The sequence below is a fragment of the Melanotaenia boesemani genome, chromosome 10, assembly GCF_017639745.1.
Source record: "Melanotaenia boesemani isolate fMelBoe1 chromosome 10, fMelBoe1.pri, whole genome shotgun sequence".
In the NCBI taxonomy this organism is placed as follows: Eukaryota; Metazoa; Chordata; class Actinopteri; order Atheriniformes; family Melanotaeniidae; genus Melanotaenia; species Melanotaenia boesemani.
In genome coordinates, this window is record NC_055691.1 from 24032367 (window position 1) to 24059747 (window position 27381).

General features: G+C 38.3%; 2 protein-coding genes across 3 annotated transcripts; both read right to left on the minus strand.

Annotated features, from left to right (window-relative positions):
* Positions 1-69: 69 nt before the first annotated feature.
* Positions 70-14487, minus strand: LOC121647973 (cingulin-like protein 1). The gene is made up of 19 exons (XM_041997832.1): positions 14358-14487; positions 11507-12511; positions 11325-11419; positions 9449-9554; positions 9245-9340; positions 8996-9144; positions 7631-7772; positions 7311-7523; positions 7016-7222; positions 6765-6869; positions 6538-6690; positions 6158-6328; positions 5750-5902; positions 3601-3690; positions 2775-2858; positions 1375-1499; positions 804-912; positions 549-712; positions 70-453 (listed from the first exon to the last, which is right to left on the minus strand). The coding sequence occupies exons 2-19, from the start codon at positions 12482-12484 to the stop codon at positions 375-377; spliced, it is 3219 nt and encodes a 1072-aa protein (XP_041853766.1). The 5' UTR covers positions 12485-12511; positions 14358-14487; the 3' UTR covers positions 70-374.
* A 1534-nt stretch (positions 14488-16021) lies between these two features.
* On the minus strand, positions 16022-27009 carry LOC121646861 (transcription factor 12-like). Of its 2 annotated transcripts, none has more exons than XM_041995933.1 (12): positions 26841-27009; positions 24563-24662; positions 22756-22898; positions 22545-22668; positions 22376-22440; positions 21927-22023; positions 21745-21818; positions 20614-20790; positions 19741-19858; positions 19457-19610; positions 17567-17796; positions 16022-17428 (listed from the first exon to the last, which is right to left on the minus strand). In XM_041995933.1, exons 1-12 carry the CDS (start codon positions 26907-26909, stop codon positions 17286-17288), a joined length of 1494 nt encoding a protein of 497 aa, XP_041851867.1. In that variant the 5' UTR covers positions 26910-27009; the 3' UTR covers positions 16022-17285. The 2 variants fall into 2 exon arrangements, with proteins under 2 accessions (XP_041851867.1, XP_041851866.1); XM_041995932.1 differs by having other exon boundaries at positions 19735-19858.
* Positions 27010-27381: the final 372 nt, after the last annotated feature.

Genomic DNA, 27381 nt, shown 5'->3' on the forward strand with positions numbered 1-27381 from the left:
AAAATAAAACTCAAATCTGCAGAATTTAAATGCATTTATTTCCATTTTCATAGTTGTTTTAAGCAGCAAAAGGTTAAAAAAAAGCATTTTAATACATTTTATTTAATATTATATGTTTATACCAACTTATTTCACACAGTTGCTAAATAATTTATAAAACAAAAACACAATATGAGTAAATAGTATAAATCTGCTGCAGCTGTAGTTATAAATATGGCCACAAGAGGTCAGCTTTGGCTAAATGCCACATTTAGTCCAAAAGTCACACCTGAGTTAACTTAATCATGTTTAATATCTTCACAGTAGGCCCAACATTGCTTTATTAAATCCATTTTTGTTTGTTTAATTCATGTTATTTAATCACAGTCCGTCACTCAGTCAGATCCAAAGTCATCCATGTCATCCACGTTGTCCTCCGCAACCTTAACAACAGCAGGGGATTTCTTCCTACGCCTGATGATGCAAAAGACAAAAAAAACTAATGTTTATTTTAAGAGTAACACAACAATATCATCTACTGTAATAGTATTTTAAAAGGAGAAAGTCACCTCATCTCATTCCGCAGAGCACTTAGTTGTCCATGAAGCTGCTCATTGGCCTCCATCTGCTCATCCACTTCTCTCTGCAGTTTCTTTTTCGCATGCTCCAGACGCTCAATCTCCTCCTCCGCCTCATCCATTTGCCTTTTTGCTGTCTTCAGCCTCTGAGTCAACTGCCAAGTCCAACAAAGTGAGACAGATTGTTAATCATGAGTCATGTTTCATGCTCTGAGATTCTTGATGTTTCCTTTCTCTGTGATGTACCTGGTCTGTCTGGCTCTGCAGGTTGATGCGTTCCTCATCTGCCTGCATCTTCATCTCCTTCACTTTGCGCTCCAGCTTGCGATTTACTTGTTGCAGATTGTTGTTATCCCTAAGAAAAAGGAAAAAAACACATAGAGTTCACATTGCTGCTCCAGCTTCTTGTGACCAAACTCTCACTGAGGCTCACTTTTACAACCATGGTAAAAGTGTGATAACTGGGTTCAGCTTTGACAGTTATCAAGAAATATCTGAGCTATTATCTGTTTTGCCTTCTAAATATTATCATAAACTAAATTTAAACAAATATTTTCATGTGAAAAAAACAGGAGTTATAAGGTCATGTAGTGTAGATCTGGGGCATTCAAAGTCTGTTCTCCAGGGTTTTCAGGTTTTCAATGTTTCCCTGCTCCAACACACCTGACTCAAATTAAATTGAGCCAAGAGCCTATAAAGTTCTGCACAATTACTCATTACTTATTACTCAGGTGTGTTGGAGCAAGGGAACATCAAAAACCTGCAGGATTGTGGCCCTCGAGGGCCAGAACTGGATACCCCTGCTGTAGATGCTCACCTCTCTTCTCCTTGCAGCCTCTCCTCCAGCTCATGGATGCGGCTGTTCAGTCTGGAGACGACTGAATCCTGGTTGGTCTTCTGTGATCCTTCCAGATGAGTTACTCTGCTCTTCAGATCTTTATTCTGACAGAGGAAACAAAACACAAAATATATCTTATATAGCAGTGTGCAGCTTTGCTCTTTTACAAGCCATTTGCTTACTGTCATGCAGGACACACTCCACTGGTTGCTGTCAGGGCATTGGGTCCTGGTCCTGGAATCTTTAACAATTTTGACTGTTGTGCTCTACAGAAGACGTTTATTTATCTGGGGCAGTGATGCCCAAGAAACAAGCTACTAATGTTAAGGGAAAGAAATTTAATAATCCACTGAGACAAAAAAATTGAACATGAACAAAAACTTGTCAGAGGGGTAACAGAATGTATGATGATATCATTTCTTATTTCCCCATGAGGCAAGATTCACACAAACATTTTTCAGGTTTCAACAATCACACTTTGATGAGGTGGGGTTGTGGGCTTATTGCTTCACTTTGCTTGTTGTGGAAAGTTAAGCAAAGGTCGACCTTGCAAGTGACAGTGAAGGCATCACTGTATCGAAGTAGCTACGTGACAGAATATCACTTTAATTACAAAAGACCAGGCAGCTCATATAGAGGCAAGTTATCACATATGGATGAATTCTGCATGAATGACTGACATACTGGACGTTTTTAGCATTTTTCAGAGGTTAACAAACTTTAACGGCTGACAAATATGAGGATGAGGTACTGTACGAGGGTGTATAATACAATATTAATATTTACTTCATTAATCCCCACTGGGAAATTAGGCTCAGCATTTTGCTTATCACTAGTAGATATTAGAGAGCAGTGGGCTGCCATATGTTGCTGTGAGCCTTGTTCAGGAAGTGGTTTGCCGCTGTTGCCACACCAGGGACTTGAACCGGGGTTCTCCAGACCTCTGTAACCACTAGGCTACCACTCCTTCCTAACATAAAAATATTATTTTATTAATAATGAAGATAAACTAATAAACAATGTGAACAGTGCAGAATAAGCGCATTAAAATTAGAGTGTTATAAAAATAATGGTGAAAAGAGGATAAAAGGTGTGAAAACATGGTATAAAAATCATAAACCTGTTTAATGGTGATCTCTGGCATTGAAGGTTTTTTTTTTACCTAAAAATTATTCTTCTGCCAAGGATTGACTGTGGTAGACATACTATTTTTTAATTGTCTCTTTGTTTGTCAGGCAGACCACACAAAAATCAAACTGGGTGAATTTCATGTAACTTGGCAGGGAGGCAGAGGCTGGCCAAAGGATGAGCTAATACCAGTCACACTGGCCTGAGCGACCTCTGCTTTGTTGTCCCGTGTTACAGTCAGGGGTCATTACCTGTCTCTCCAGGCTCATCTTGTCACACTCCAGGTCCTGCCTGACTGCTCGCTCCTCCAACAGTTCATTCCTCATCTGGTCCACCTGCGACACACACACCAGAGGGAAGCATTTATTTTATTTCTCATTAAATAGCAACATTATTTAGTAAGTTAACAAAGCATGACATGTGGACATTAAACCACTCTTTAGTGCCAACTTCTAACCACAGAGCTTAATATAAACAAGCTGTTGATATGTTTTCCCTTCTATATTGACTGAAAACATGGCTGAGGACCTGGTTACAAACATGTCAGCTCAACTCCTAACTCCACAGGAAATAATGTCTGGTTTGAGCGGTCACATCAGCTCTAAGGATTCTCCTCACTAATAACATCCAGAGGCCCAGTAAAGGGAGTGTGAATGGCTTCTCCATTTTTTTTTTTTTTTTTTTGTCTCTCCACTGCAAACAAAACCATGTTTTGTGTCAATTAGTCTGGACTGCTTTGTTCCAAAGACTGGTGGCCTACTTTACATGGACACTGAAGATGTGAGTCTGTCCTAATAACATCAGAGCTGAAGCTTCATTGAAAGAGTCATTCATGGTGAGTTCCAACTGAATAGAAACACACATACACACACACCAAAAATGTTTAACAGCCAGATTGGAAACACCAACCAGCAGCTTTCATTATCCATCCGTTTATGTTGAAAACAGATGTAGGACTGAACCTTCATAATGGAGACACACACTATTTGACTGAGAGGGGAAATTTATGAATGTTGGCAAACACCAAATAAGAGCTTTGTTAGCAAAGGCAACAAGACAGTGAAGGAGTGAACCTGCCTGTTCTTTGGTTTTGTCTAGACGCTCCATCAGGCGGTCCGCACTGCTGCGCTCATCACTGAGATCTTCTTCTAGCTGACCGATACGTCCCTGAGAAGAGACGAACGCATGACAAATATCATATGGTATTATACTCCAATGCTTACCAACCAGCCAAGATATGGTTTCCAAACTAAGTCTAATTACATCAAGAGAATATACAGTAGTTTAGAGAAAAACTACTGAGAGAAATGTTACTGGGGCAATAAAAGATCTTCATATAATCCTTTACTTTCTGTTGCAGTGAGTGAAACAGGAAAGTGGTGGTGAGGTAACAGAGGATCTCTGCGAACACCCAGACAGGTCTGATAACTTTTTACGGTAAACATGGGCTTCCTGAGCTGATAGGCACTATCAACAGTGAGTATGCGGTTGTGTGATGTTTTGTCATCAGCAGAACAAACACTGCTGAGCTGTGAGACGTTGTTTCCAGCACCGCTAAAGTTCACAGGACCAGGTTAAAGTACAGGCATCTGAACAGAAAAAACACTTGAAAACAAAGAAAGATGATGTATTAGAGATATATGTGCCTAAGATTCATGATATAGATCAGTGAGTACAAATGAATTCTGTTAAATCTGACAGAGGGCTACTTGTGGGATGAACTGTTTATATTATGCATAAATGGTATTGTAATGTGTCTGAATAACTTAAATTTGTTTTAACTGCATATTAAAGTGATTTATAAACTTTAAACTTTAAACAACTTCATTACCAAGTGGAAAGGAAATCAAGTCTTAAATAGTTTTATGTGAATAATTAAACCTGAAGATATAAAAACAGTTATACTGAATTCGAAAGATTGCCTGTAGACTAATCATTGCGAGATGAAATGGACAAATACTTATAAAACCAGTTCAAATTAAATGGCTCAGAACAATGCTGTAATAATTATAAGTCAGTCAGAATATTATCAACCGACTAACGCACTATTTAAAAAATGAAATAGATTGAAATCCCATGATTAAGTACTAAATTATGTACTTCCAGTTGGTATTCAGAGATTACATTTAGAGAAAACCAGCATGAACTGGGAAAAATACAAAATATGTTCAGTAAAATGAGTCAAATTAGAGAATAGCTTGGAGCTAAATGGTTAAATGCAGAACCTGAAAGGTCTGCAGAGCGTTTTCTTTTTACAGTGGTTATCATTCTGTATATGCGTATTCTCTTTCATACACACTGATAAGGTTAAATTCTGGGTTAAGTGTTTTGCCCAATGACACTTGAACAATGTGGAGGATCTGGAGTTCAAACCATTAGAAACTAGAAACTAAGAATGTGCTGCTCACTAAATACATTTAAGACAGCATTTAAAAATATTGTGGTACCACAGACAGGATTATATTTATATTGGAAGACGTTCCAATGAGATTAAAATAAAGCTGTTTTACTAATTTTATTATCTAAAGAGTGTGCGAATGTGTGGTCCAAACAGAGCATTGCTAGGGAACATCTCTGTTATCAATGAAACATCCCATAATGCCAATGTGGGTAAATTTTAATCTCCAGCAGTCAACTGAAGGATTAGATTATCTGTGAGCTGAGACGTTTGTTGTATCATTTGGTTTTAGGATTATCTGTAAAAACTACAGAAAGCAGTAAGAATGGCTCTCTTCCTGTTTTCAGGATATTGGTAATAATAGTAACAAAAAAGAATAATCACACCTGTAAGTGAATGTTGTATAACTCCTAGGTCGTAGTAAAACTTTATCAGCACTGATTTATAAGCACTTTATAAATATCTAATGATCAGATCACACCATGGTGAAACTTTCAGGAGTTTTAAATTTTTATTAATCTGTATACAGTTCACTCTGTGAGCACCCATACGGAGGTCAGTATATAAATAGATACGACATACATTTAAACAAGTTTACATGAGTTTATTTTAAATTGAGAACTATGTATTAAATGTTTTAAATTGTTAGCACATATTGCATTAAGTAGTTTAAAATAGTTTTCTTTGTGGTTTCCTGTCAGAAAAGAATTTTAAAAAACATATTTTAAAAAAAACAGCAGACTTTGATTAATTTATTACTCTGGTTTTGTTTTGTGACACTATATTCGTGTTTATATTATTAATAATGTTCACTTAATATACTAATACCTCCAAGAGTTTGACCTGCCGCTCACGCTCCTCCATCACAGCTACATTCCTCTCTTCCAGCTCCTCCACCCTCTGCTCCAGCTGCTGCCCCCTCATCTGGGCTTCCTGCTGCTCCCTGAGACACCGCTGCAGATCCTCCTCCAGTGGAAGCAGCTGGTCAGAGAACAGACAAGAAATCAAACAAGTTTCATACATTGATGTCAAGAAATGATGAATCAGAAAGTTAAATTTTGTGCTCTCTATGGGTAATTTTCATTGAATCTCTTCTTTACTCAAATTTCTTCTAAAACATTCGGTTGGCGATCCCCTTAGCATAGATATTATAAACAATAAAAAAGTGCTGGGGGACTTATTATTTTATAGATTTGTGAGACAGATTTGGAGAATTGGAGATGATGAGTACCACACCTCTTCCTGCAATTTTATGGCTGTCTGTCTGGATTTCTCCAGCTCTGCTCCCTTTTCCTGCAGCTGTCTCCGCAGCTCAGCCAACTCCCTCTGACTCCTCTCTTTGGCCTCATCGACCTGGTTCTGAAGAACATCTGTAGACGCTTCACACTCCTCCAAAATGTTATTCATCTGACCAGGGAGATAAGCAGAAAGTTCCGATAAGTGGATGTCTTTGGATAGATGGACATGGGGGATTAAAGTGGCAGCATACAAATAATCTGCTGTTTTTGCTGATCTCATGTCTGAATGTTTGCTGATGAAAACAGACTAATTTGGTTTATTTGGTTCCAGAAATATGCAGAAATCTCTCAACAGAATAATTTTTTTTAACCTTTTACCTTCCTCTGCAGTTGCTCCATAGCCCTGTCCTGCAGCCTCCTCTCATCCTCTAGTTCAGTTTTTGTTTTCCACAGTTCCTCAGTTTGTTTCCTCTCTTCCTTGAGCTTCTCTTTTAGTTCTCTGTGCTCATGGTTTAGTTTTGAAAGTTTACTCTGAAAGGAAATGAAAATATGAGTATCCAAAGCCACATCCTAGGTCTTGAATATGAGTCATTTTATGTATTTACCTGTACATCCTCCAAGCGAGAAAGCAAAGACTGGTTAGAATGAGAAATCTCCTCCTCCTTCCTCCTCACATCCTTCAACATCTCCTCCACCTGCTGCTTTTCCCTCTAAGGAAGGAGGGGAGCAGAGGATATGAGAAAACAATTCATCTTTGAGTTAAATTCTGATTGAAAGCATCACAAAACAAAAAGAAATAAGATATTTCGCTCATCTTGTTTCTCTCTATTTATCCCCGCCCACTTCTTCTCCTCACCTCCAGCTGCTTCACTTTCTGCTCCATCAGTCTCTCTGTGGTTTTAGATTCCTGGATCACCTGAGTCAGTTGATCCACCTTGTTGCTGAGCTCTCGCACCCTTCCTCTCAGCTGATCTCTCTCCTGGTTTAGCTCCTTTAGTTGGATCTTTGCAGCGCCTCTCTCCTCTTCTGCCTCAATCCTCTCCTGACCCAACAGAGCACTGCTCTAGGAGATGGGATGACGAAGCAAATAATCAAAGACAAAACAAAACACATTATGACAGCTTAAAACCAGAGAAAATTTTTCCATTTACCTCTTTAGCAAGCTCTAAATCTCTTAGCAGTTTCTCAAGCTCCTGTTCATATTCTTCCTTTAAGGCAGCCATGTATTTATCATGGGTCTCCACCTCCTCTTTAAGTGCCCCCTTCAGGGCACTGAGCTCCCTCTCTGTGTGGTGCAACACCTCCTCTTGCTCCTCTTTCACCTGTAGCATCTCCTGAAAGTCCATACGCAGCTGTGCCAAGTCCTGAAAAGCATCCATCAAATGAAAACAATCACAAGTCGGCTAAGAAACATTTGCATCTGCTGTTGATTTGGGAATTTTTTCTGGTTCATGTGGTTTTTTTTTTTTACCCGAAGAAGGACTTCTTTCTCTGCATTTATCACCTCTCCCTTCTTAGATTGGTCCAACTCATCATGCATCTCAGACAGTTGCTGCTGAAGGTCTTTCATCTCTGCCTTAAATCTTTCTTTCTCAGTCTTCATCTGAGTCAACCTAGCAATATGACAAAAATGCATATTTTTAGCTCCACATTTAGCTCCACATTTAAGATTCTTTAAATCTACAAAAATATACTCAATAGGGCTAAATAGAGAAAAAATAGATATCTGCACACTCTGTGAGTGAAGCAACATTAATCTGATAACAATTCATCTGAACCACCAAACAGTACGAGTTTGTTAAACATAGCGGAACATACCACGGAGTTAAAGTGCATGATATTCTGTTAAGTCTTGGATTTCATATTTGTTTACTTTAGCACATACATGTATTTGATCTGAGGCACTTGATTCCTACAGGAATCATTTTATAGGATGTTAAGTTTTCTCTTATTTTCTGTCATACGTTAAAAAATGTCACAGTGGAGCTACTTGCTACCAAATGTGGCTAAACCTTCATAGAATTAGGTAAACATAGATTAAATCCCTGTGAAACAAAGTGAAGTTTTCATACTGTTTTGAAAACTTCCTGTTTCTATTGTTGGTTCTTTAAAACTGGGTTGTTTACGGTAATTATTGAACAAAGGGGCCACATAATGATGAATTGTCAGTTTTGCAAATGGATGGAGTGGGAGGGCAGAATTAAAACGTAGGTTCGGGTGGTAATTTTGTATTTTTTTAAAGGAAGAATTTTGACAATTTTGAAAATCTACAAACCTATTTGCTTTTTACAAAAAATGTTGACATCAGAAAAGTTGTTTGTATAGTGGGATGCTAGCTTAGCTTAGCTTGGTTTAGCTTAGATAGCTATAAATATGTAATTGGATTAGCCAGGCTTTGTCCAAATATGAAAACGTCAGCAACTTTAAAGCTCACATTAATAAAATGTACTTGCTTTACACATAAAAGCATATGTCCAGGATAAGTTTTTTTCTTTTTTTTAAGGACCGAAATAGCAAGTAAAGGCTAACTACTGTTTTCAGTCTTTTTTTTCTAAGCTAAGTAAACCAGATGTTTGTCCTGTTTCATATTCTATACAGGTGTGAAAACAACAACCTTATTATCAGTGTCAGAAAGAATTAGGAGAACAAATAAGCTGTTGCTGTAACCAGATGCTAACTATAAGTTGTGAGTCCAGCAGTTCAAGATGCTGATGAGAGAATTTATTCTAGCTCTGTGCCTCAAAGTTAGAATTGCAGCTGTTTTAGTTACTGTAGCTTCACTAAGCAGTGCTTTACTTTTAAACTTTGCCAAATTAATTTAAGTTCACATCCTTACTCCTCTTTGGTAGACAGAAGTTCTGCCTCAATTTCAGTCAGCTTGTCCCTGAGTTTGTTGATCTCTGTCTGACTTTTGGTCAATTCCTCCAGAAGTTTCTTCTTTTCAGTCCTCGCCTTTTCAAAGGCTTTGGCTAAAGTCATTTCATTCTGCACAACACAAGAATAAAAGAAGTCACCATCATCCATGACAAAAACAGGAAGAGAGTTTTTCTGAGCTGAATCAGCAGGATGGGGAATTGCACCACACCTTTATCTCAATTTCCAGCTTTTGCTTTAAGTGGGACACTTCTTTTTCCAGAGCTACTTGTTTCTCTTGCAGAAGCTTTGTCTCTGTTGCATATACCTGCATATTTGAAAACATTAAACAAACATTGAAAAATACAGCATCATCAGGAGGGTAAAACAAAACATAAAACAAACTGAACAGTGGTAAGACTGGCAGACATCTTACTTTCTCCTCCTCCTCCACACTCTCTGCAGTCCTCCATTTGAGCTTGTTGATCCTTGTAATCAGCAAACTGACTTTTCTTTGTGTAGTAGAGTCATCATCAGTTGTCCTGAGAAGAACAAGAAAAAGAAATCACACGGTCACAGTCACACTGTGAGTATTCTAGTGAAGACTAGTGAAGAGAGAAGGTGAAACATTGAGACTCAATTTCAGCAGCTGCCAAGTAAAACAATTTATGTCAGTGTGAGATGCCATAGCATTGTGAATGTGTTATAGTTTTGGTATGTGGAAAAATAAATTTATGTTTTAGGCTTCTCTTACATGTGGAGCCCTACATCGGCATATTTTTCATACCATAAAAACAGGCATGGGATGATTTAAAATGTTCCATGTGGAGGAGTTTTTCTTTTTATCACTGAAAACATGTTCATGCTCTGCATTCCTGACTACTGTGTGATTGAGTACACACAGCTGGAAGAGCAACCTGATTCTGACTGCTGTATGATTGCAGCCACATCACAAAAGTGATTAAAACTTTTTCAATGTCTACAGTGACTCCCATTTGTGCAGCAACAACTTCAGATGTTTTGGGCAAATGTTGATCATTTGTGCAAACTGACAATGAAGCGTGTCAGCCTCATCTCAACAGATGCTGGTGGATTTCCTCACTTCAACTAGCAACTTTATGTTCTACCACATTAATACTAGATTAAAGCCAGAACTTTGGTTTAGATATACTAAAACATTTATCTAAATCTTTCTCTGGCAGAATAAATTGTGTGCTGATTGTTGTCTTTTTTATTTTTCTTAAGATTCGGTTTTTATAGATGTCCCAGAATTTTCCTGTAGCATTGGTAGCATAGTTAAAAAGTCAATATTTCATCATTGACAGCAAGCTCTCTTGTTCCAGATGCAGCAAAACAGGCCCGAACCACAAAACTAGTGATTTCCTTCATTTGTACTTACAGTAAATTTTCTGACTGTGGATTTATTCAAAACTGTTTAAAGATTTGTTTTGACATCTTTCATTACATTTTGAGCATTTTTAACTGTTACTGACATCCTCCATTTTTTTTTTTTTTTTTTACATGATGAGTGGTCCAAACTGTGTTTTTTTTAACCTTATAAGTGCTTATTCTATCAAGCACTTTTCACAGTGTGAATCTCATTCATCCAGCCCTTTATATGCACTCTATACAGGGACGTTTCATTATAATCACAGAGTTATGGTCCGCTTATCTTCATACTGAAGACAACTTCTCTTTATGCATGATTCATGATATCAAGAAATGTTCTGAGATCAGACTTTGATCTCTGTTCCCAAAACAAATCCTGTTGCACACACACCCCATGGTCATGCAACTGATTTAATTTAATATATAAATTAACACTGAATCCCAGAGATGAACATATTTTTCACTCATGGGTATATTATACTCATTTCCCTTTAGAAAAAAATAAACAATATAAAAAATCTTGAACAAAAACAAATTTTTATGCTACATTTATATCTGTCTTGTGTCTAAGCATCTATTTTTCACACACACCAAACAAAAGCTGTTGAACTTGTCATTTAGAGGACTTTAAAGAAGCTGTTAGGTGTTTTATTTAACTATTTGCACAATGTCAGGAGAATTGTTCTTCCCCGTTTGCAGTTTGTGTATTTAAAAACAATGCAAATAAAGTTTTTATGCTGAGCTCATCTTGGGATTGCTTTTATTTACTGAACAAATAAAACTTTCCATCTTGCCCCAAGATATTGAATTACAGCTATAACTTAACTCAAGACCTGAGGCGCCCTCTAAAAATGGACACATATATTCATATGTTGCTTCAGGTCTTACTGAGTTTGAAGTGCAGTAAGTTGAGGGATACCTACCCATCCTTCAGGAAAGTGAACAATATTTGCTTTGTTGTGTCTTCAGTTGGATTTGCCAAGAGCTTTTGCCGTCCTCTTAGCAGATCAGGAGTGACCTGGTAAAGAAACAGCAAATTAGTACCTTTTGAAAATGAGTTACCTATTAAAATGAACAACGTTGCCCCAAGACAAAATTTCCCTACCTGTTTTTCCCTCTCTTCAGATTCAGCAGATTGATCAGCACATGGCTTTGAAACAGAAGTTTTTTCTCTTCTCTGAGACGGTTTTGCAGCCTGTTGGGATACTATTTTTTTCCCATATTGTTCTTCAGTCAATGCGCTTGGCTGCCTCTCCTCCCCATTACTTGTCAAAGTGAGTTCTCCACTGAGGAGTCGAGCCCTGGCTGAACCAGGAGGATATTTCCCACTGGAGGATTGGGACCCATTCCCCACCAGAGATGAGGCTCTACTAGATGATGATGACAAGGAGGAAGAGTCTGAGGTTTGAGTGCTATCCACACTGCGTGACCGCCGACATGCTACCGGGTCCAGTCTTTTCCTTGGGCCCCTTCCCCTCTGCAAGCTGCTGTTGAACTGGCTTATCAGCTTCCCTACAGACACGATGGAGTCTGTTTCAACTGAGTTTGGGAGCTGTGCAGGAATATGTCCACCTGAAGGAGGTATCTTGTTTTGATTCATCTCAGCTGGATCTTCTTCTAGGCTGTCAGCAGGCAGAGGGATCCTTGGTTTGGCTTTATGGGTGGTAAGGGTTCTCTCAGATTGAAGGCAAGTGTGTAGCTGCCCAGGCCTAGAAGCTAAGGCAGCTTGAGTAGGAGTGCTGAGGCTTATGTTATTAATTTCAGGGTCATAAGGTCTCAGGATCTCTGGGTGTTTCTGATAATGAAACAAAGAGGAGTTCCCAGTCTTCTGTGTCTCCGATGGAGACTCCACACACCTCCTAACTATGCCTGGGTTGTACCCTGCCTGGTGAGTTATGACAGAAATGTCCTTGTGGCTCTCCTCACCAGAACTGTTCAGAACCACATAAGGTTGACCTTTGATGCCCTGAACCAGCACCCTTACTCCAAACAGGTTGTCCTGACTGCCTTTGGAACTCTGTTGCACCATGTAGCCCTTCTGTATCCTTACATCTGGAGAACCACTCAGTCTGTGAGAATCCATCCTGCTTTGGCTGTATTCACATATAATCTAGGAAAAACACAGACAGGTGTGTTAAAAGAAAACTGACTCTATGGGAAAGTTAATTGAAAACTGATGCATCAGGGTGGTAAGGCTAAATAAGCTGTATACAAAACACTGAAGCAGGTCAGAGCCCCAGTGTACACGGTGACAGACATCCTGGGAGCTCCTGCACACAGCTGCACTCAGCCAACATAAAGACAGACTAAATGGGCACTGGGAAGAGCCTGATATTGCTGTGCAATGAAACAGCCCCTTCAGTGTGCCAATGACAGGGCACTATTGTGCAGCCCAAGCTAAACCAACTGCATGACGACCACAACTGGCTGGAGTCGCCAAGGTGTCGTCACCCACTTCATGGTATGACACTTGAGGAAAATGTTTGTCAACAAATACACTATTGTGAGACAGAAATACCCGAACACAAGAGGTGTTGTGTAGTAAACAATATGGTATCATCTTGAAAATCTCATCCAGTGTGAGGACACTTTAATTAAGAATATTACAGGGAGTTCAGGTTTACAATGAGCAAAAATATTTGTAAAATTTCATAATATGCTTCATTTTTAAGGATTTTCAGTGTCATTCGATCATTCGTAAACTGGACACTGCACAACACGCTTGTCTTATGATCAGTTTTGAAATGGTTTGTGTTTTCACACTACAACTTTTTGTAATAGAGGGTAATACCGCTGAAGCTTTTTGTTAGATTAAATCTCAAACTATGGTCAACAAACTTTGTGATGACCTGAAAACATGAACAAGTAAAAAAGAAACTCATGTTGTCCACTTGTAATTTTTTTTGTTTTGTTTTTCTTTTTTGTAATAGACTTGAGAAGGGTTTTCCACCCTAAGTTCTTCTCATTCCTTTTCTTTTTGGCTGCAGCTCCTCACTGACTCCTCCCTCACCAAATCCTCCCAAATATCAAGCCAGCTATTTGGACAGCAAGCTTGCAATGCCTTGGTTACATAGAAATCAGATCTTTGAAGCATTGACACACAGTTTAGCCTCTTTTTGAAGCACAGTACCATTATGTATTCTTTTATCTTTGAACTTAGCTCCATTATTTTCAGACTTACTGTCATTAAGTTTTATTTTCAAGTTGTTTGATCTAACTGAGCTTATTAAAGCTGTGGCTTTGACTGAAATCCACATAACTTTGTGAGAGAGATAGAGTCTCCGCTCCAACAATATGTTCGCCTCCCCCAAAGAATGGGGCTATTTTGCAACCACATTTTGTTTTGTGTAAGAAAGCAACCATGACACATTTGGTGTGACTGGACAGATTCAAATCTAAATTATTTGTAATTTTTCTAGTGCAAAAAAATATAATCAATATAGGTCAGCGGTGGGTCATTTACTTATTTAAGTTGCAAGGTTTTAGAATTAGTTTGGTTCCTGTAATTCATCATAATGTGCTATGTGCTATGTGATTTTTGTGCACAAAAGACTGAATTAGCTGTAGCTTTACAGACCATCCTGGAAAATGAGCGTGGGTTTTTTTTTTTTTTTTTTTTTAGGAGTCATGATTAGACTAACAATACAGCTTATAAATCCTTTATAACATTAAATATAATGTTTATATGTAGCCTATTCGTATTGTGAAGACTTTTTCCTGTGCAGGTAAATTGTTTGTAGGCTGTATATTCACGGTTAAAAAGTTTTCTTTTTCTTTTTTATTAATTTCCCCTCGTCACAACAAACAGGCTTCACCTAATGGAAAACACAGCCCTTCGAAAACTGTGTTTAAGCGTTGAATGTAGGAGGAAACGGAAGATAGAAGGTATCCTAAAAAAAAGTAGAAGAAAATTCTAAACGTCCCGCTGATCAGATGATAAGTCGCTTAAAACTCACCCACTCTGAGCGGATCGTCGTCTCAATCGATCAGAAACTTGTCCGCAGTTGGGGTGCAGTGTGATCGGTGAGTCTTCCTCCTCGGTCCGATCAGACTGTCCTGCCTCAGGCCGGACACGATCACTCTGCCTCGCGCAGAGAGGCGTTCACTACCCGCTCTGTCATCATATGACCGCTGCTTAGCGCCTACTATGATGTAATGTATCAACGCAGGGGGAGCCTGTGATGACAATAACATAATCACCTGTTTGAATCCTTATAACACTAATTATTAACTCTCAGTCATGTGCAGGACGGAAATCTCACTGATGAAACTTTATTAAGAATAAAGAATGATGAAAGAACGAAAAACATCTGGGCGGGAGTTTATAACTATTTCTGTATGTCTTCATTAAACATAACTTCAGGGGAAGCATACTTGTGCTTTATGTTCAGATTGCATCCTTCTGAATCATAATTAACTTTTAAAAGTTTTAGATATAGCCATTTTATGTTATGTGAATAAACTGGATGTAAAGAAATTAGATTAGTTTTTGTGTCGTTTTTAACCGTACAACTACTTGTTGCCTCATATTTCTTTGAAAACTCTCACACATATGATGATTATCTCAAATTTAAGGTGGCGTAAGATACAGTCATACTAAAAAGAAAGTACATCTTCTTTTATTGAAATACTATCAGAACACAAGATCATTTGTTTCTGAGGAAGGGTAACTTCAGAGGAAAGAAAGCACAATATATTAAAATATGTCATCATCTTTTTAACAAAAATTTTACCAAAATGCAGAAGCAATGTCTAAAGGTCTAATGAGGCCCTCAGTGTTTCCTAGGAATTATGAAGATAAATGGTATTTTACTAATCAAACATAATTAATTAAATGATCATTAGCAGGTGTGAGCACATCTATGAAAACATGTTTTAGTATTCTGCTGATATGGGACAGTCAGGTGTGTTTTAATACAAAAAAAACATCTGCAATGATCTTAGAGAAGTAACTGCTGCTGTTCATCAGTCAAGGGAGGGTAAAAAGGTCATTTTCAAATATTATGTATTCCATCATTCTGCATTAAGAAATATTAGAAGAAAACATTCAGCAAAGTTGCCAATCTCTCTAGGAGTGCTGCAAGTGTACCTCAGGGTCAGCCAACGCTCAGAGAAATTACAAAACAACCACAAGATACATCTCAAACTCTAAATGCCTCTGTGGTAAATATTAAAATTTAAAGAATTAGAAACTGAAGAATTATGTCCTGTTTGGTAGGGTAGCTAGAAAAAACTTTTTCCTCTCTAAAAAGAGTAAAAAATGTTTGAAAGATGCATTTGAACAAACTAACAAAGACTTCTGGGACAATTTACTTTAGACAGAACTAAAATGGGAGATGGTTGATTTATGTGGCAAAAAACAGTGTATCAACACCACAATGAAAGACTGTTCTACAAAATACTGAAAAATGGAATCTACTTAGGTTTTTAGGCACTGTGTCTAAATTTTGACTTAGTTTTTGTAATAATAATTTAAAATTGTATTTACCTCATTTTAGGATGCGATGTAATGACTGTAACCATCTTAACAGTGTAATGTAAGCCCAGCAAACCTCTCTATATGTTGTATACGTTGTAGAACACAGAGACTCCAGTCATTTGAAAAAAAAAAGACATTTATTGGTAAAATGTTATATTGACACACCCTGCAAGCTACCTCAAACTGTACACATACTGTACATGTAATGATAGGAGTATTTAACATTATTATTATCATATTCAGCAGTGTGATATGCAAACATCCATATTCTGCAATGCTGTACTGCTCAGAGCATAAAATGAGGCTACATCTAGTAAACTGCACAAAAACAGTGTCCCTGTGTAAATTCATTAACAAAAGCAACTAAAGACATTAGTAAGCTCGAAATATGTGTATAAAAGATAACTTATGACTTAAAAAAATTAATGGTCTAATAAAAACTCGAACATGCAATGCAAAGAGTTAGACTACATCCAAAGAGCAATATACACTGAGAAAAAGAGGAATTTGTCCACCAGTGTTTCTGTACATGTAGTCCTGTTAACAGTGCAATAACACAAATATACTGTATATAACAGATTTACATACAACAGAGGATGGCCACAAGTTCATTCTTGGAGATCTGTTCATTCACAGAATGCTCAAACCCCTGCAACATTCACACATGATGGCTCACACACACCCGCACACACACACCAGGAGACAAACTAAATGTTGTCTGAAAACACATATGTGAAAATATCACTCCTCTGAGCTCAGCGGAAAGTGTATGTGGTAAATAGTGATACGCTGGACATGTTGGTCACAAACCTGTCTGATTCTGACAAATTTAGGCTGCAGATGAAATCATGTCAGCAACCAGAGTTTATCCGTTCTGGTATATTGCAACAGAAAGATCACCAATAAATATACAAAATATGTACAAAACATCTGCAGTTTACAATGCATTTGTCTGCTACAAGTAAAATTCAGGCACAAGTTAAAAAGTCCATTTTGGGAAGCAAGGAGATGATTGTTCAATGGCATCACTCTTTCTAATCAGAGCAGGTGAGCTCTCTGTACTGGTTCAATTCACAGGGAACGCTGGACATCCAACACAGCTGGATGGTTCTGGGATGTTCTTTACGCAACATCTGAACATCAAAGAAACAGCATATAGGAAATAATGACAGTCATTATAACAAAAAAGAAAAATAAAGACTTCTCTTTGAACATAACCTACTAAATTCTGACTATATTTGGAATTGAACTACTAGAAGTCATTACGGTTTGACAGCATTTTTGTTTGTCAAAGTTTTCCTGTAATGCATGTTTTAGTTTGGGTTATGATTTAAACTGATCACTGATATGAAGCAGTAGGAGTTTAATACTTGATGATAATCTTTAAGTTGTGGGTATCAGGTGCTCAGAGGTGGCCCATGGGGTTTGCTGGGTCTGTCAGACTTGGATGAAAAGCAAGATGCACAGACTGTGGATCTGTCATGACGGCAGACACCTTTTCTTCCTCTCGTCTTCGCAGACACGCCGCCTTGGGGTTCAGATTCCTCTCTGTGGGATGCAACAATTAACCGATTTGTCTAAATTAAATACTTCAGAAATAAAACAGAGAAACTAATATTTGCACAAGTAGATATCACATGATTAAACATGAGAGAGCAGGGCGCGCTGCACCGCCTGCCCACTGACCTCTGACTTGTTGCTCCAGGCTGAGGATCACAGCCACGGCCTGGTGCAGCACCAGCAGTTTGGTCTGCGGCTTCTCGCTCTTCAGGTGCAGCTGACACATGTGACCCAGTTCCTTGAAGGCCTCGTTGATGTCCCGCACACGCAGACGCTCACGAGCATTGTTGGCCATCCTCCTCTCTCGCTCACGCTCAGCCTTCTGTTCTGGGCTCAGATCCTCGTCCTCATGGATACTAAAGCAAGACATGAGTAAATAACTGATGCAGCTAAACCTCATATGCAAGTTGAACAAAATGCAACTTAGAAATAGAGAAAGAGAGTTGTGTTAGTTAGTTATACCAAGTTATTCTGTGGAGTTATCTGCCCTCTGCTGGTCAATGAGTCAACATTACAGTATATTTGGTCTCCTGAGGTCATCTGATAAAATCTGATTTGTTCTGTGAAAGAGTGACCACAGCTCAACAATCAGTACCATTAGAAGATTTACTTTTACAACCTCATTTAGATTACCCATATTTAATCATTTTATGGTCACATTTTAATGACCATCTTATTTTCTTCTGTTTTTTATTTATTATTATTATTTTGTCATTTAAAGACTAAATAAACTCAATAGAGAATCATTGCTGACAGTTAATATGTCACTGCAGATATCACTGAAATAAATTGAAAACATGCACTCAGATATCAGGGCAGATGTCATAAAAGAGATTTGTCCTCAACTGACCTCGAAAATAGAGAAACCGGGCTCTGCACTATAATCTGTGACTCTCATCTAACACTATTTCAAACCACGTTTCATGGCAGAAACCAACATTAAACCCTCACTTGCTGTTAATAAATGGGGCTATTTTTTGGCATTTTATCCATCCTAACAATCTCAGTCTCAACTCAGTCTCTAGGCTGATGTTTAATTATGAACAATAAGTGGGAATTGAACCAAGTAGGATTTCTGTTTTTGTTTTTTTTTGTTTTTTTTGTTTTTTTTATGTTTGTTTTTTTAATACTAAATTTTGGAGTTTTCAAAACGCATTAATAATGCAATAAATGCCCACAAAAATCAATAATAAGACTCTGGTTTAATATAGTTAGATGATAACTGATATAAAAGTTGAACATATCACATATCAAACTGTGTAAAAATATAAATAATAACAGAAACAAACTATGTTTTACTCTTGATGACTGTTGATGGATGATATCCCTCTGTAGAATGACTTACTCTGTTCATTTTCTGTTTTTTTTTAACTCTATTGCATCACTTCATGGACAAAACTTGTTAAAAACCCTGCTGTATACAATCCGATACTTGTGGCTATCTTTTGCATGACAAGAAATCTTATATCTTATATCACATATAACACATGACATGTTAAACGGTAAAAAAATGGTGTATGTATGCAATTGTATTTATTTATTTATTTGTTTCATTTTGTTAAAATGCCAAATTAAGGCTACAAATGAAAAGAAAGTGAATTTTTTGCCAATTATCTCTTGGTTCAGGCTTTAAAGAGTTAAACTTTTCTATCATTGATGCCTTTTGCGTGAAAAGGAAAACCATGGCAGCTGTTCTTATAGGTCTTTTTTCTGCATGCAATTGACTGCGCAGCTCAATGCAACATGAAGAAAAATGAGAGGCAGGGCCCATCCAACTCCCCCAGACACAGCTGTCCTCCACAGCAGGAGGTCTGGGAGTATTTTAAATGAGTCAGACCCAAGATGGATCTTCTTGTTTTTTACTGAGGGGACTTTGAAAAAGTGTAATTTATGTTAACTTTGTTTTATTAATGGGTTATAGTGATTTCTATGTGCCTTGTTTATCTGCTGCAGGTTGTTACTCGTCATTTAAAGGTTGATTTTCTGCTTTATACTTAGAGATCGCAGCGTGTTTACCTGTTTCTTGCACTGTTTTCTCCATGTGTTTTGAGCTCACTTTCCTCATCTGATCTCGGGCTGTCTGAGCTGTGGCCATGATTGGTGTACATCATCTCTTCCCTTTCCCTGCCTTCCATCTTCAGCTCCAGATTACTCTGAAGTGCTAAACCACCTGCAGGAGATCACACAAAATATTGAATTTTTTAAAATAATAATAACAAAAAAAGTTTCAAAAGTGCAGACAAACAAGGCCAAATGTATGAACCCAGCAGTTGATAAATGAGAGGAAAACTCGCCGCTACCTCCTCCTCCTCCTTGAATAGACTGAAGTGTAGTCCTCTGTCTGGGTGGGTATGGGTGGCCATTTTGTGTGCGGCTCTGGAGGGCTGAGTGGTTGCTGTTCATTGTGACAGCTTCAACCTTTATGACACACAAAGAACCAGATGAGAACCAGATGAGATAAACGTGTGCATGATGGAGTATTTAGCTGATGAAAATCCTCTAAATGTTGAGTGTTAACAATCTTATGGCTCCATAAAATCTTTCTAAGACAGTCATTCACTTACAATATCCAACCACTGACACATAATTCACAAAACCAACATCTGCCCACTCATTTCCAAAGTAACCCTGAGTAGATCTCTAGCTCTGCAGAATTAATTTAATCTCAGACAATCTTAATCCTTCTCTTAAAACTACTACATACTCCCTAAACATACCCCTAATTCTCTTCAGGAATGATCCATTTCTATCTGACACATCATTTGAAAAAAAAAAAGTGGGAGAATTTAATACCCCCTCTCCCAAAGGATTAAACTAAAAACTCCTTTCCCCTGAAATTCTGTGAACTTCCACTGCAGCTGTGCTAAAATCCCTGGGTCTGCTGGGAAGAAAACATGTTGGAACAAGAGTTCACAATGCTGCCATCCCCATCACCCTACAATGGAATTAGAGTCTGCACATACTGTACGTTTTCCATACAAGGGCGACACATTACAGTGCTCTCCCATTGTGCTCAGTTTCCTATTTCAAGGACAACAACCTTTACATGAGGAAAACATGCAGACATAGCCGACGGAAAATTCTTGAAACTAAATACTGGCAGCACTCAACATGGAATTTCCATGCACAGAGCCCTCCCCTGCTTTAAATACTTCAAAGTAATGTTTATTAACCGTGGCTGGAGGGTGACAGGTGAGCGGTACAGTGCTGGCAGAGCCTGAGTGGCCATGATGGGATTGGTTCAGCAGGCCATGGATGTCAGTGAGTAGACCAGCTGTGGGCCCCACTGCGTGGTTCCTCAGAACGTGGATTACATCATCCAGTCTGTCCAGGCGGTCCTCCACCTGAGACTGAAAATTCAAGGAAACATAAATACACAACTTTTTGTTTCACCAATTCTAAACTATTTTTCTCTAAAGAAACCTTAAATGGGAAGTTTAATATTTTGTGTGATAGGCTTATTGAATTTCTTCCCTAGATGAGATGATCACTGGTTTCCGAGGTGGAAACAACTAGTTATCCCCTGTTCTAGAGAAAGACTAGTTGTGTACAAGTCATACAGTATGGCCAAAACTGTTTCTTTTTTCTTTGAATTTTGGTTTTGACTACTGAGACTTAGAGACAATTTCATGTTGATTGTTATAAAAAGTTTTTCTTACCCTCTATTATGTTGAGCTAACCAACTGCTAACTGGAGAGTCCACATGTCTTTTCAGGGGCCACTTATACAGTCAAATATTAGTCTAATCATTAACCTATTCCATCAAGTCTCACCAAACCAAGCCTTAACCCAAACCTATATGGTCTTATGTAAATACATAGCAGAGGAAAATGAATTTCTAGTTCTCAGTTTGAGCTACTAAGATCATTCAAGGTTCAATACATGCCATCAAAATTTCGGGGAACCAGTCCCAGTTGTTGTAGCTAGAAACATCCTGAACTAGTCCAACTAAAAAAGGCCAATAAAACAAACTACTTCCTATAATTAAAACATGCCTAATCCCCAAAATATGTAAATATGTCTTAAATAGTTTAATATTGTTAAGAAAAATTTAGGTTGCACATTGTAAACATGATGTATGACATTATCGTATCCTGCTGCTCACATGTTATTCACTTATGCATGTGTTATCATTTGTTTAGATGCACTTCTATGGCATGTGCTTGTTGGATTTCTTTTCATATTTTAGCATATTACAAGAGTTCTTACAATTATTTTAATTAAATTAAGCATTTACTAAAAAATCTGAAATTTTGATATGACATCACAGATAATCTAAACCCAAATGAAGAGCTGCTACTTACCATTGATATGAGTGAGGACTCATAGTGTGGTGAGACTGGTGCCTGAACTGAACTGCGGGGCCACATGCTGGTACCTGAAGAGTAGAAAACAGCCAAAAAAGCATTAAATATGGAATTAACAAATAATTCTACATTGTATTGAAGCCTTGCAGAACCAAGCTGTATGCATTCCTCCAGTTTACCTGCAGGCTCAGCTGCATTCGGCAGTGGGGATGGAGACCTCACTGGTGTAGACGAGCTGGAGGGGAAGCTGCTGCTGGTGTGATCGGGTGAATAAATCTGACAGAGAGAAGGAGCGGAAGAAGTGTGACCAGGGCATGGATCATTTTAAAAGCACAACTTGTCATTTCTGCATTGGCTTTTTACAGCTGCCGCCACAACCCTTAGGGCTCACCCGCTCTCTCATAACCCAAACTAAACTCATCAATTCTGGTCATTTTACAAGTCTGCAACCAATAAAAAAAGTCTTGCTGCATGAGAGTACTTCTTTAATATGCACTGCCCTGTTACTGGCAGGGAATTTTTGCATTATGCTTCTGGGGTTTTATGGTTTTATGCTGTGACTTGAATGTTTGAACATAACAGAGCATAGATGAGCTGATCTAATGGGATTCTATTGGTGCATACTCACAGATGCCAGAGCTTTTCCCAAGGTGTCACCTGTCTGTGATGCTCCTGACACATTTACATGGCTTCCTGAGAGTGGAAAAAAAAGAACATTCACTTAAAAATGATCTAAAAAATAGAGTTATTATAAGAGAGAAATAAAAAAAGGCCTTTTAAAAAGTTCATTTCCTCACCTGTTGAATTCTCTGCAGTGTTGACTGAAGGAGTGCGTGATATTGTATTGTTGCGATGAAAAGTGGACATAGGTGGAAGACCCCTGTTCATATCAGCAGCCACAGCTGAATGTGGAGAGAAGTCCTAAACAGTTGACATACACACAGTTAAAACCACAAGGGTCAAAAATCCCCTTAAGGTCAACATCTAGGGTGGTGAAGGTAAGCTCACCAGGTGACTGTGTGTTGGCTGCAGGCTGCTGTAGCTCCCCGGCTGTGTTTGGTGGGTTGAAGTTGCTCCCAGCGCACCTTCATAGCCCTGCTGGTTCAGGCCATTTACGGCATTCCAGATGTCAGCCGAATTGCACATCCCCTCTGAAATGAAGAACAATATTATGGCTTGCACTGGCACAGCATCTCAAACAGCCAGCCATGAAATCCTGAAGCAGAAGAGTGGGCTCCTAAAACCAGTAGAGTCCTATCACTAAGTTTCACAGACTAATTTAAACTTTACAAAACATGTTTGGCTCATTAAAGAATAAAGACTGTTAGCTTAAAAGCATTTGTTCAGTTTAGTTTTTCTTTTTATTTGTGTTGCTCATTCTTAATGGTTTGTTGATTTTCCATTTGCAATATAATATTTGGCTGAATGGGATTGCATGTAGGTCTGTGATGTAAAGCCACCAACCATCCTTTCCCTCACCTCCTAATCTAATTTTTGTGTAACAACACAGCTTTACATAGTCATTGGCATTTAACATTTTTAAAACCTTGAAAATTAATAGATTTTTTTTTTTTACCATTTTTGAGCATGAATGGTAGTTTCACATTATGCAAAGTAAAAGTATGATGATTTTATAGTCCTAACGACTGTATCCATTTTACATTCTGGTGTGAGACTGCGTCGCATTTTGGGTATTTTGTGGCTTGTTGTCTCTTTTTGTAGCAGTCCTACATCCCTTTGTGGTATTTTTTATTTCCTCAATCAACTAGTTTGTTTTGTGATATCAGCAGGTGGCGATATATCCCACACTGTTCTTGGCTGTTAATGAACATAAAGATATGAATAACTCCCTGAGCATAAGTGAGAGGTAAAGTACATTATGATTAATCTTTTAGCTCAGAGAGTTTTGGTTACATTTATTCTCTAGGTGTCACAAATCTGACAGTTCATACATTGTGAATTCATGTGAATTATATAATTGCTTTAACAGAACTGCTATATTGCAAATCATTTTTTAAAGGCTAAACCCATCTCAGGTTTTTGCAGCTATTGCAGTTTCCAACATGATTTTCTAATGCGCAGTTTAAAAATGTTCAACAGAAATTATGGAGACATCAATTAGTCAAATATCAGAGGGAAAATAAGAGACCGTTTTCTATAATGCGATCTATGATTTTATTCTCTTCAGTCATGTCGAAGGACAGATATCTAATGCATGAAATAGTAAAAAACAATTATAGCTAAAGCGCTTAGTGGACAACCATTAGAAAGAAAATGGTCAGAAGATGGGCCAGCTGGCCAATCTTTAAATTTATTTGTAGACTTTTCTTGTGACCTTCTTATGACATTTTATTTTGAGCCAACAACAGGTTAGATCTTCAGATAATCCAACACTTTGCTTTAAGCAAGTCAAACTACTCAAATGTATTTAGTGCTTACAGGCAGGCATGTTTGTACTTTAGTATTTAGTATTTAACTACACCACAGAAAAGCCTCACGGCAGCTTGCATAGCTACACTCTTTCAATGTTTTTTCTGTCTTTTTTAAGATATTCATTTTAGCTTACATTGTTTTAAACAATTGGCGGAACGCAGATTATAAAGAGGGCACCTGAATAATTCATTGTTGAACCTTTATAACCCTGAGCAGACAAAACAGGTCACTGGTACAGTCATGTGGTTGTTTCATAAAACCTCAACCTGATGCAGAGTATTTGTAGCTGTCATAAAGTCCAGCTTACAAACAGCATGACAGGTCAGAATGAAAGTGTTCAATGGATGGATAAACATCATTATTTTGAAGGGTTTGAGCTCACCAAAGAATGTGCTTGCAAACACATTGTTGGGGGTCTTGCTCGATGCGGGTGAAGATGAGTTCTGGTTGATGGTGTCAGTACTGGGAGACTGCCCATAAACCTAAAAAGATTAATAAAATAGTGAAGGATTTTTAAAGCAAGCAACAAAAATCTCATACTACACATCACTCAAACCTATCTGGCTGACACATGTGAATACTGTGATCATGAGCTGAAGCAACAGCATTATAAAAACAAAGCAGAAAGCTGATGCACACTTAGAGCTATTGCGATAATCCATAAGCTGCAGATCCATGCACCTCCTCATCCGGATTTAGGAACCATTCACCATGAGAAATCCCCGCGCTAATCACGATCAGGTTCGGCTGGCTTCAGACGACTGGGACGCAATTCACCCCAAAATAAAAATTGAATTTCAAACCTTCCTGTGATTTGTCCTCGGAAAGACACCAAACAGAGAACTAAGTCTCCCTCTAAAAAATCTTTCCCTGCGGGAAACTAAATATTCTTAAAAGCAAACAAGTTAAAAAATTAAACTTAAGATTTTTTCTTCTTCTTTTAATTGACAAATATGTGTAAACTGCACATATAGACACACACCACACTAACACATGCTTGCTCACTCAAACACACTAAGAGGTCTGGGCTGCACCTGCACCTCTCTCGATTACTTTGATGTGCCCCAGGAAATGAAAATAAACCTCCCTGCACAGCATCAATGGGGTGTCAGTTACCCGGACGACAAGTTCTGTAAAGCAGGCTATTAAAGACTCTCTTGAGTATGCTTGTGCATGGCTCACACATTTAAGTATGTATACACACACACACACACACACACACACACACACACACACACACACACACACACACACACACACACACACACACACACACACACACACAGCCGTGACCCTGGCTGGCATGAGTCCCATGGTGATTGTGGGCTTGGCCAAACAGAGGAGCTCCTGTCGACACCGGGCCCGTCTGAGCCGCCATGGGCAGCATATGGCAGAGGATAAAGCCAATTGTCCTCCTTACCATCAGCATAGCAGGCGACCCGTTAATAATGGTCACACCCCCGCCCCAGTACGCCCTCTCTGGCCCCCGCTGGAGAGGGACCATCACCATGGCATCCTCTTTTAACATAGCATTGATTTAGGATCCATCAATCATGAAATCACAAATGATAATAGACTTTTTTTCTGCAGTTCAAGCTGCATATAAGAAATAGGAATACAATAAATCAATAGTTTCTTGAAATGATCATTCTGTTCAAACAATCCTCATGACATTATGTGTCCACAGAAAGCTTTTTTAACCTAAAAAGAAAATAAACATACAGTCTTATTTATTTATTTATTTATTTGTTTTTAAAAAACAAACAGCTGCATGACCCTTCTCTCTGTATGCATGCATGATCAAGATGCAAGATAAGTGAAATATCAACTTGCTATTCAAGGCCCACGCTTTGCTCCACCATGGGCAACTCCAGCCACATGCAACCAATTTTCTGCCTCTGTGATCCACGATGTCTGGATATGGTTAGTTTCTCAGAGATCAAAGCTGCCTTTGATAATGGCTGCAGTGGTGGAGGGACTGCTCCAACATAGCAGGGTTAAATCAAATAGAAATAGAAGCGATCTGCTTCATGTCAAGATGCTTTCTGCTGCCAGGCTTACATGGTACTGAACAAACAGGAAGTCACATCATGGCAATTTTAACAGAGTTTCTCTTTTTAGCCTAAAAAAACTGATATCAGACATATTACCATATTAATTAGCAGGATTATTTACTTGGGCATGAAGTGTTTTCATTCAAATTACTTATTAATTGTTTATAAGAAAAAAAACAAACAAAACTTCTGCAATAACTCTTCTAAGCTGCAACCTTGACACCATTTTAGAAAACCAAATCTTTCTCCTTCTGTTTCTTACTCATACACAACAAAAACTAAGACACAATTGAAACAGTATGGCATTAAAGCAAATGTGTTTAAGGTGGGAAACATTCTCACAACCCCTTCAGCATCACAAAAAAATATATCCAAGTGACAAAATGATGTAAGTGAAAACCTCAAACTTCAATATAAGTTGCACGTGTAGATGTTTCTTTCTTATGTAAATGTGTTAATCTATTAGAGCACACACACAGCAAATGAGAACACACCATATGAGTGCAAATGATTTATCACTAAACATACTGACAGTGCCATATAGGCCAACCTGTGGAGAATAAACAGAAAACAAACAAATTAAAATAAACAAACAAATGTACTTACTGGTTTCATGTTGTAGCAGTACATCAATGAGTTGTTCCCTGTGCCAGAGGCAGGATGAGCACAGTACATAACTCTGTCTGGTTCAGTGCAAGACTCCAAGCTTACTATACAGTCCACACACAGCTCCTCTATCCGTGGCTCTACTCATGTGTGTATACTCCACATGCACTCCTTTCTCCTAACCTACCCCTGCTGGTCATGCAGCTACCCGCAGACAACTTATGCAAATCAGGGCTGGACCATTTCATGCGACAGAGAGGGGGGTGGCCAAGAGATGACGCTGTTACTGATGGCCAAGCCTGAAGATAAGCATCATGAATCTGCTTTTGAGTTTTTAGGGAAATTTTTCCTTTTTTCTTTTTTTATGAAATAAACAGTCTAGCTGTAGTTTTTGTTGTTTGATGGTGATTTTTTTTATGTGAAAAACGGCACAATGAAGATAAGTAATACTTGTAATATTCAGGGAAATCCCCACCCAAGCAAGAGCAAAACAACTCTTGAACACACCAGAGCAAAGAAAGACATAAGACATCAGTTTAGT

What these genes read in the sequence shown, in the direction of transcription:
- LOC121647973 (XM_041997832.1), bottom strand. Translation starts at nt 12,484, where the DNA reads ATGGATTCTCACAGACTGAGTGGTTCTCCAGATGTAAGGATACAGAAG. An exon ending in TAGACAAAACCAAAGAACAG is followed by an intron (nt 2,859 to 3,600) that starts GCAGGTTCACTC and finishes TGTGTGTCGCAG; the next exon opens with GTGGACCAGATGAGGAATGA. An exon ending in AGGCTGCAAGGAGAAGAGAG is followed by an intron (nt 913 to 1,374) that starts GTGAGCATCTAC and finishes CCTTTTTCTTAG; the next exon opens with GGATAACAACAATCTGCAAC.
- LOC121646861 (XM_041995932.1), bottom strand. Translation starts at nt 26,909, where the DNA reads ATGTACTGTGCTCATCCTGCCTCTGGCACAGGGAACAACTCATTGATG. An exon ending in GTTTGCAAGCACATTCTTTG is followed by an intron (nt 22,899 to 24,562) that starts GTGAGCTCAAAC and finishes TCTTCATTTCAG; the next exon opens with AGGGGATGTGCAATTCGGCT. An exon ending in GAAAACAGTGCAAGAAACAG is followed by an intron (nt 17,797 to 19,456) that starts GTAAACACGCTG and finishes GTCTTGCTTTAG; the next exon opens with TATCCATGAGGACGAGGATC.